Source organism: Stylophora pistillata, chromosome 1 (assembly GCF_964205215.1).
Source record: "Stylophora pistillata chromosome 1, jaStyPist1.2, whole genome shotgun sequence".
NCBI classification, from domain to species: Eukaryota; Metazoa; Cnidaria; class Anthozoa; order Scleractinia; family Pocilloporidae; genus Stylophora; species Stylophora pistillata.
In genome coordinates this window covers 15993056-16004086 of record NC_142519.1, presented here as the reverse complement: position 1 = coordinate 16004086, position 11031 = coordinate 15993056, and the positions used below count along the sequence as shown (strand labels likewise).

The window sequence follows — 11031 nt, the reverse complement described above, 5'->3', positions numbered from 1 at the left end:
GAACGAGCTCTACGAGCTCCTTGACGCTACGTGGGTAAATAAAGTGTTGATTGATTGATGTACAATAACAAACAAGGAATTAATTCTGCTAATGATCTCTTGTCAATGATGAATATTGGAAATCCTTTGTATTCAAGTTTGTCTCAGTTAACCAGACAATCATTTTTAATCAGAGAAAATTACCCACACTTTTAAATGTGTTCGAGACTGACTAAGAACTTCAATACAGTGAGAGCTACACTGGTACTATTCATCACGAAGCTACAATAGAAGGGTATCAGTACTTTACCTCCTTAGATAGAGCCTTTCAATCACTTACATCAGAAAATTTAAACAATCTTGTCTTGACAATAGGATGTACTTCAGTTGGTAACTATTGTAAAGGTAATGTTTGCTTAAAAATATTTGATTCTCATGCAAGGGATATTTATGATAGAAGCCATCCTCAAGGTACATGTGTGCTGCTTGAAGTATCATCACTGAATAGCTTAGTACATTATTTTCAGAGTATACATAACAATGATATATTTGAGTTGAAAGGGGTTAAAATTAATAAAGTTCAAAATGCTCGGATGACTTATTCGCCCCAAGTGATGTTTTAAATGCAAGCATAAGAAAGGCAAATGTTGTCCGTCCAAATATTTTTTATGCAGAGATATATCCGTTGATAAGAGAAAAAAAAAGAGTAAATGCTGTGTACTGTGGGAATTCAGCTCACAACCTCTCGCTTTATGGGCTACCAGCTAGTTTTACAGTCAGGGGTCTTAAAATCAGGGGTTCTTACAGTCAGGGGTTCTTACAATCAGGGGTCTTACAGTCAGGGGTTCTTACAAACAGGGGCTCTTACAATCAGGGGTTCTTACAATCAGGGGTTCTTACAATCAGGGGTCTTACAATCAGGGGTCTTACAATCAGGGGTTCTTACAAACAGGGGTTCTTACAATCAGGGGTTCTTACAATCAGGGGTTCTTACAATCAGGGGTTCTTACAATCAGGGGTTCTTACAATCAGGGGTTCTTACAAACAGGGGTTCTTACAATCAGGGGTTCTTAAAATCAGGGGTTCTTACAATCAGGGGTTGTTACAATCAGGGGTTCTTAAAATCAGGGGTTCTTACAATCAGGGGTTCTTACAATCAGGGGTTGTTACAAACGGTTGTTACAATCAGGGGTTCTTAAAATCAGGGGTTCTTACAATCAGGGGTTCTTAAAATCAGGGGTTCTTACAATCAGGGGTTCTTACAAACAGGGGTTCTTACAATCAGGGGTTCTTACAATCAGGGGTTCTTGCAATCAGGGGTTCTTACAATCAGGGGTTCTTACAATCAGGGGTTCTTACAATCAGGGGTTCTTAAAATCAGGGGTTCTTACAATCAGGGGTTCTTAAAATCAGGGGTTCTTACAGTCAGGGGTTCTTACAATCAGGGGTTCTTACAATCAGGGGTTCCTCCAATCAGGGGTTCTTACAATCAGGGGTTCTTACAATCAGGAGTTCTTACAATCAGGGGTTCTTACATTCAGGGGTTCATATCAGTGTGTTTCATATGAAAGAATGTGCCCAGATGTTGATATTGATCGTTGCTCCTTACGTTCAGGGGTTTATCTCAATGTGTCTTATACGACGGGGCTGTGCCCAGACGTTGATAATGATCGTTGGTCCTTACGTTCAGGGGTTTATATCAGTGTGTCTTACACGTGGGAGCTGTGCCCAGATGTTGATATTGTTTGTTGTTTCTTACATCCATGGGTTTTAATCAATATGTCTAACATGATGGGCTGTAGGCAGATGTTGCTACTTGTCTTAGTATCTTACGGTTAGGGGTCTGTGTTGATCGTAACTCTTTACATACAGTGCGTATTCTCTGCCCAGATGTTGATATTGATTAATTGGCAAGTAATTCATGGCAGTCTCCATATAGACTCCCTGTTACCCAGTCTCCATATAGACTCCCTGTTACCCATTCTCCCTGTGTACCCTGTGTACCCTGTGTACTCTGTGTACCCTGTGTACCCTGTGCACCCTGTGTACCCGTGTGTACCCTATGTACCCTGTGTACCCTGTGTACCCGTGTGTACCCTGTATACCCGTGTGTACCCGTGTGTACCCTGTGTACCCTGTGTATCCTGTGTACCCTGTGTACCCTGTGTACACACGGGTACACACGGGTACACAGGGTACACAGAGTACACAGGGTACACACGGGTACACACGGGTACACAGGGTACACAGGGTACACAGGGTACACACGGGTACACACGGGTGCACAGGGTACACAGGGTACACACGGGTACACAGGGTACACAGGGTACACACGGGTACACAGGGTACACAGGGTACACACGGGTACACAGGGTACACACGGGTACACAGGGTACATAGGGTACACAGGGTACACATGGTACACAGGGAGAATGGGTAACGGGGAGTCTATATGGAGATTGGGTAACAGGGAGTCTACATGGAGACTGCCATGAATTACTTGCCGATTAATTGAACTTAAACTGTCACATCCATGTTAAACGTGTGTCCAGTTGTTTATTGCGATGGTAAAATGTTACATCTAGGGGTCTGCGCGCAGATGTTGATATCCATCGTCGATCGTCGATCATGAAGGTCAGAACCGTTCTTGACATCCAGGGGTTTTATATTTGCACCTCTATATTGTCGCTGTGTAACGATAATGATTTACAAAAGGGGGTTTTGAATAAAATGTCATGGTAGTTTTATATAAGGGTCTTTTCCCAGCTATTGATAATGATCCAAAAATTTTCTGTTCTGTGTCTCTTAAAGGCTCGAAATAATGAAGTGACAGGAACTATATCGCCGCTGGTAACATTTATCTAAGAAGCGCTAGATTTGTTTATGATCTGAGTCAGAGGCTTCTTACGCAGGAAGGCCATATGTCAAAATTGGTAAAACTTACAATAGATCGAAAGACATGGTCTATTTCTCGCTGACTATAACGTTCTTTCCTTAGACTTCGAAGAATGTGTAGACATTTGATTGTTTTTATTAGCTTCACCTTTGCGTGAATGCTAAATTTACGGCCACTCTGGAGCCGGGTGAGACCCAGCGAAAAAAGTTTATTACATTGAGTGATGTTGTGTACTGGCTGATAGTCTTGATTGTCGTTTGTATTATTAAAAACAAGCTATATACATTTGCTTGGGTTGCGCGGCATATTGTTGTTTTGTGACCACGTCAAAAACTGATCCACTAACAAAAGTAAAATTACAATGAATATATGAAAGTTCATATATTTTGAACTGCGGTTATAGATACGTATGTGCCCGATCCTTGCAGTAGAGAGCGCTATTTATGCAATAGCGAAAATCAGACCTGAAAAAAATCAGGCCTGTACGGGAATCGAACCACTGACCTCTGCGATACTAATGCAGCGCTCTACCAATTGAGCTAACAAGCCAACTGGGAGCAGGCCGTTAAGTTGATTCGTAATAAACCCGTGAAAGTGATAAATCAGATACAATGAAATATATGAAGTTCATATATTTTGAACTGCGGTATTAGATACATATGATGCACGATCCTCGCAGTGGATAGCGCTATTTAAGCAATAGCGAAAATCAGACCTGAAAAAAATCAGGCCTGTACGGGATTCGAACCACTGACCCCTGCGATACTAATGCAGCACTCTATCAATTGAGCTAACAAGCCAACTGGGAGCAGGCCGTACAGGCCTGATTTTTTTCAGGTCTGATTTTCGCTATTGCATAAATAGCGCCCTCTACTGCGAGGATCGTGCACATACGTATCTATAACCGCAGTTCAAAATATATAAACTTTCATACATTCATTGTATCTGATTTATCATCACGGGTTTATTACGAGTCAACTTAACGGCCTGCTCCCAGTTGGCTTGTTAGCTCAATTGGTAGAGCGCTGCATTAGTATCGCAGAGGTCAGTGGTTCGAATCCCGTACAGGCCTGATTTTTTTCAGGTCTGATTTTCGCTATTGCATAAATAGCGCTCTCTACTGCGAGGGTCGTGCACATACGTAAAAGTAAAAGTATTCAAATCCTACAACACATAGGCGACTACTGTGGAATTATTTTCGTATTTAACCAAAACGACACGTTTACAGCATTGCATTAGTACTATACTACACATTCCTCTTCAGGGCTATAGAAAACATGCTGCATCGTTCGCTATGTATTCTCCAAAGTACTCCGACTCTCTTATTGCTTAGTCATAAGCCTTCTTCTTAGGAGTTTGCCACCTTAAGGTGGCTCGTACCGGTTTTCATATTTTTGATGGTTTGTAACTTTGAAAGAATACAACAGAAAGACTGACCAAGGCCAGTTGAACACTTTTACGGGGTTGAATTACATAATCATTGGTTATCCAAAAATAAGTGTCATTTCGTCACTAGCAGTTTCCATGGCAACGCTTTCATAGGCTTATTAAGACGCATTTTTTAGATTGTGGCTTAAATAATTCGAAAACTAACCCGGTGACCCCCTGATTTTTCTCAGTGATTGCTTTTGGAACTTGAAAAGGAAAATGCACAAAGATTTTTTAAAAAATTCTACGGAGCGGAGTTTCAGAAAATCTACAAAAAGGACAATTTTCATACATCACAAATTTCCTTCCGTAGTTTTTTCTATTTTTTTTTCTGATGATTCCTTTCGACGTTATTTTCATATTGGAACAATAAAAAGAAGGGGTCACCGGACTTGTTTTCATGCAAGAGCTTTCGTGAGTTTAGCAATTTCCACGCGCGTTTTAAAAATCTGGATTCTATAAGATCGACATTTGCTCATGATCTGTTTTAGCTACCGCTGACAATTGCGTGTGCTCGCGCGAGCACCTACGATCTGATGTTTACAGACGTTTACTGCTAAGAAAATCATTAAACAGCCGTCAAAGACAGCCTCCCGAGCTCATCTTAAAAATCCTACACATGACTTCTGGCTATATCATATTATTTTCCTTTAAGTTTCAAAGTCTTCTTCCACTTCAGGTGGATTATCCTTCACTTGAGTTCTTCTTTTTCCGCCGTCGTAAGATTTCATATCGGTTGAATATTTCTTTTAAATGTGAAGTGAAGCAACCTTTACTTCTCCGAGAATCGTCTTCGTTATCTTAGTTTCTATCTCCTGCATTCATAGTGGCCGCTCAACACATCAAATACAAGCTCTTAGGTAAACTTCTCACAAAAGTAGAAAAAATTCCACGCGCCGCCATCTTTGTTTTGAATTTTCATCTTTTGATCTCGCGCTTCTTTCGCACGTTTCTCTCGCGCGCGTCACGCAAGAGTGACCTGTTCCCCGCGCGAGGAAACTGGAACGAGCCACCTTAAAAGGCATGTATTAACGTCACCTGTCAGCTACATCCTTTCTCATTGGTACACCTCCTCAGAAAAATCCTAGATCCGCCCCTGGATCCCTATGCATAAATTTGGCGGGGCAGCATATTTTCGGAAAAACACGAAAAGTTTAACTTCGACCCGAGAAAGGAGCCTCAAAAATGAATCGATTGCTGTTCACTCTGACTGTTCTTCTGCTGATGGCCTCTGCTGGTGAGTTCTGTACAACTTTAGAACTGAATGCACTGTTGAATTACCCCATAGACAGCTTCTTATGTTTTACACCCTCATTGCTGAACAACGCAATGCAGTTCATGCAGTTTTTAGGCGGCCAACCAAAACGACTACCTGCATGATTACAGTCTAGTACGGCGGTGATTTTTCGTCTTCACCACGAAAGGCCGGCTTGTGAGCCGCACAATAATCCTTGTACTCGATGTGTTCTCAGTAAAAAAAGTGATATTATCTTGAACCAGTGGAATAACAATCCAGTATGAGTCGTTTATAGATCTTTAGTGTTCTTTGTTTGTTAATAATCTCCGTGCAATGGATGGACCTCGATGTATGCTCGCCGGCTTGGATTTGTTCTCGAATGTAATTCAGTCCTACTGTTCTGTCGAGCTAACTTGGGAACAGAAATTGTCTTTCTTTGCAAACGATTCCCTTGTAATGAATAGAGCTTAAATTTAGGCTCAAGGTGGTTAGGTGTCGAACTGATGGTTCAATCCTATCGCCAAGTTTTTTTTCTGATAAATATAGGACTCAATATCTTTGAAGTTGCTAACGCAAGCTGGATCAGGGCAAGGAAAACTAAGTGAGAAAAGGGACAGGCAATCTAATGACTAAGGTCACACTGCAAAAGCGTTCAGCAATTGTTCTTTGAGATTAAGGTATGCAACCACGTATCGGCCCAAAATGACTAATATAAACAAGTTTAGGATTCTTAGTCCCACTCACGCAAAGGAAAAACTACATTTACCCACAGTTAAATAAGACGAAATCTAACCATTACGTTCCTAATGAATCAGGGAAGAAGTTGTTGGATACACCACTAAAAGGATACGATTTTAGGTGTGGGACAACGCTCGCTTAGAGCACAAATATTTTTCACGACAAGTGGAAATTTAGTCTGCAATTTTTATCACTCCCACCAAAGCTGTTACCACGTTTTAAGAACTGAGATAGAAGTCGCAGTTATCTTACAAAATTAGTTTGGAGCTGATTTCTTTGAAAATGCTGACAAACGTGGTGAAAACCGACCACATAGCTTTGTTTGCTCACAACCTCGGTTTAGTTAGAGCGATTTAAAGAAAGAGGAAAAACAAAACAAAAGACTCTGCCTACTTCATGTTTCTCGGCATCAAAACGTGGGTTAGAAAAGGGGGAAGTTAGGATTTCCTTTATTTTTTGGCGATACTCAGATATCTATCAAGGTCATCTCAAACACCGCGCGCGGTGTTGTGTTTAATTTCATAGAAAATGAAAGGGCAATATTTGCGTTGTCGTGGTTTCTTGCTCAGAAAACCCCAGTAAATCAATCGATCGCCTGTGGGATTAGCCCTTAATCCTCTTACCTACCAACCGCGCTCGACTGAAAAATATCCTGATGTGATTATGCAACAGTTCAGTTGACCTAAGGCTTTGCTCTTGTGAGCTCCTCTTCCCATTAAATGTATAGCTTTAAATATATACTTGGCCTCCACTCTTCCTTTCGCCTCCGATAATCGCACATCGCCCTTTTCACACTTTTCAGAATCACCCAATTTGCTAATGAGATTCCAAAGAAGGGTTCAAAGTTTATGGAAGACTTGAAATTTGCATATCAATGAATTAACATTAAACTTAGACGATCAGCAAATATTTAGTGCACCTTCGTGAGTTATTCATTTGGGCGTATCAGTCTGACTTAGCCCATATTTGGAACACCCAAAACAGAAACCTCTTTGTCTCACTTTGTCAATTGTGTAATCGCTTTTGTTTGTTTTGTTTTGTTTTTTTTAATCGTTCCAATTCATTTTAAAGAAATTGAGCCGAATTTTCTAGGATTATCTTCCTTTAATCCAGTGACAAAATTGTAAAACTTTTTGTTTAGAGACCGTATGCAAACTATGAATATTGTATTTGATGTGCATAGTCCCAGCTGTTAAAATCGCCATACTCGGTTTTTTTCTACAACATAATCGATAATACGGTGAATAATACGAGAAGATACGTTTGTTTTGATTATGGTTAGCAAAGGTGACTGCTGAGTCATCAAACCTGGCAAAAATCTAAGATGAAAAGAACGGTGCTGACTGCAATAATAGGTCATATATGCTTAGGGCGACTGGATAAATTGGCACATGGAGTTTCTTTTGGTCTACCAGTTAAGAACAATAGGAATCACTATTGAACGTTTTGCACTGTTCCGTACAAGCAAGAGAAAATAATGGGACTTCTGTTCTTTTGGTCCAAAAAATCTTATAGGTAAATAATGCCAGCCTATACGCCTAGTCAGTAAGGGCTTCAAGTTGAGTAAACCAAGTGTAATTAGTAAAGGGGGGGGGGGGGGGGAGCGCTTCACTTAAAGGGACGGTAGGGTGGAGTATGACCACCAGGGTTCCTACACTTTGGCCCAATTGAAGACAAAATATCTTCATATTCCTGCCCTGCTTGGCAGCAAGTACCCTTTTTGGCTAGATGAGGAAGTACTTTTCTATATGTCAATTGAACAAGTTTTTTTGACGTAGCATCCTCATTAGTCAGGCGACAGACGATAGGTTTACCCTCGTATTTCTCCTCAAAGCTCAGTCACGTGCAATGGGGAATACCACAGCCGGACACGTAATAACGGCGCAACCTTCTTTAATTTCCACGATGTCGAAGATGGCGGATATGTCGATTATGTTAACAAATGGTGTCATCTTTTCAACGCTCAAACATACAGAACCACACACAGTTCGCGGTAGACCCACTCTAAAAGATGGCGTGTGTAATGAGCATATATTTCGAAACGGGTCGTTCCGCGAATTCAAAATAGCAAAAGAATCAGTTGATTTAGCGACGGTCTCACTAGAATCAAACCAGAAATCAAATGAGTTAAATGTGGACAGAGTGACAGGAGAACATTTGCTGGATAGAACCAAGGTGCCTCGTGATCAAACTCTAGCAAACGAAAACAATGATGCTATGTTGGACTTTCATCAGAGGGAGGATAAACGCAATTGTTATATTTATGTGACCTTTATCATTATTGTTAAGCTTACATTTCTTGTTTTTCTGAAACAGAGTACATTATCAGCTGTTATTTTGTTATTTGTTCCATAGGTTTTGTCGCTTTTGTGCGTATATTATATTCGCATATTGTTGTGCAGGAATGTCTGTTTGGTACCAAATAACGGTGTCGGATATGATGATTTATTGGACAAAGTAGCGCCATGTATACAACAAAAATGTGTGACGAATCAGCGTTATGTGTAACAAAAACATTATGTTACAAAAGAAATAACATAATTATGCAAAATAATTCAGGTCTCGTTATGTGATGTTTGTTAATCGTTGTAATGTAAACGATGTTGATCGAGTACCATATGCGAAGACGATTCGATAGTGATTCTACTCTAACAATCAAGGCACCATATAGTCAAGGTGATATTATGTACTTTGGTGAAAATGCTGAAAAACAATTTGTTGCTATGAGTTTGATTGCTTTGATTTATAATAAGATAATAGGAATACATACCTGTAGTGACCTGGTACAAATTTTGGAGATGGGTAATCAATTGTATTCAACATTGACATAATGTACAAGGCAGATGTATTTCATGGAAACAGAATCACCGTCAATGATTGCTTTGTCTGACAAAAATTAACAGCTTTGTTATAGTGAAAGCTACACTGGTAATCTAATTCATTGTGATTCAATAATTGAGGCATATCAGTACAGTATGTCTATAGACAGGGCTTTTGAATCACTCTTGTCACAAAATTACTCTTCATTTATTCTGACAATAGAATGTATTGGTGTCGGTATTTATCATACCGATAATGGGAGTTATAAGATATTTTATTCTCATGCAAGGGACGAATATGGTAGATGCCATCCCTCAGGTACATGTGTACTGTTAGAAGTACCATCTATTCAGGGCTTGGCACAGTATTTCCAGACTATACACTCCCTCAGTGACAATTATCAACTCAGAGGAGTACATATTAGTACATATGAAATAAATGCGGTGAACATTTTGAGAGAAGAACACAACTGCTCTTGTAAACATTACTCTGCAGTAGGGCTTTATGCATGTGTTAGTTAGTTGCAAAGTCTTGTAGTTATTGGAATTCCAAAACCCTAAGTTACATAGCTGACCAAGGAAATAAATTCTATCGTAACAAGGCCTTCAACAGGCGTCTAAAAAGGGCAGATTTATACACGTCTTGATATTTGTGGAGTTGAGATATCAGTCCAACTTAACGCTTTTAAAAGCCTGTAGCCCGACTTACAATCTCAGATCGTCTTGTTTATGAAAAATGATTTCATTCTTCTTATTCGTCAGCTGTCGCTTTGAAATGTTACGTCTGCAATGGTTCTGAAGACGCCTGTAAGAAAAGCAAATTGGAGGACAACAAGGCCACCTATTTAAAGACGTGTTTGCTTGGCGATAAATGCTTCAGAGCCTGGGAAAAACCCAAAGATGACGATGCTAAAGTTTTGAGCGGATGCGGTTACCAATCAAACTGTGACGCCCTAAAAACAGCTTGTGACAAAGCGAAAGATACTCTGAAGGACTACCACTGCGCGATTGGCTGCTGTTCTAGTGACGGATGTAACGCAGGCACATCTTTGACATTCAACCTCATCCTGTTGGCCGTTTGCTTTCTTCTGAGCCTAGAACTTCTGAAGTAACCTGGAATCACTTTTACCAGGCTGCCATTTCTTATGGCTTATCACCTATGTCAAGACATTTTTTTCTTTTTTGCGTCAATTTTTTTGCTTTGTTTGTTTTGTTTTTTTCTTATAGGTTATGTTAAATGGCGGTCGAATACTCCATTCGCGCAGTCTTGAAGATTAAGTAGAGGTTTTGAGCTATAAGAATCTCTAGTGCACGTTTAACGCGCTGATAGACAATAGCATTTTCAGTAGCTTTTATACTTATGATATATTAGTTGCATATGGTGGCATTTTATACCTACATTAAAACTTTGTGAGCTAAGTTCTAATCATAGCGGTTTTCTAGTTGTTAGCTTCGCTTTCTCAGCTGGTGGTAGTCAATAAAGATTCTCTCAATGGGGTTAACCGTTAGCCGTAAAGTGACCAAAACATTTATCCCTTAGGCATACAAATTGACGAATCACCCGTAACCATGGTAAAAAATTTGGAAAGAAATTATATTAATCGTTAGCCGAAAAATGGTCGAAGTTTTAACCGTTAGTCGGAAACGCCATCTCCCATTGAGACCCCCAATCAAGTGATTTAAAACTGCGAAACAGAAAGAGTAGGAGTGATATTTCACGTTTGATCTAAAATTTCACACTAAAAACCACAAAAACAACTGTTTTGTTACAACCTTCTCAATTCTTCGCTTAAGGTGACCGATTCCGAGAACACCTTCGCGACGTAGAAAGGAATGACAAGGACGCATCAAACCCAGTCGCTAGACACTTCAATCTACCTAATCATTCTAAGCAGCATATGGCAATCTGGGGTCTTTCCTTACATTAAGGTATA

General features: G+C 40.0%; 1 protein-coding gene across 1 annotated transcript; it reads left to right on the top strand.

The window, feature by feature from the left end:
* Positions 1 to 5408: 5408 nt before the first annotated feature.
* LOC111336136 (uncharacterized) lies at positions 5409 to 10594 on the top strand. The gene is made up of 2 exons (XM_022942171.2): positions 5409 to 5540; positions 9860 to 10594. Exons 1-2 carry the CDS (start codon positions 5489 to 5491, stop codon positions 10207 to 10209), a joined length of 402 nt encoding a protein of 133 aa, XP_022797906.1. The 5' UTR covers positions 5409 to 5488; the 3' UTR covers positions 10210 to 10594.
* Positions 10595 to 11031: the final 437 nt, after the last annotated feature.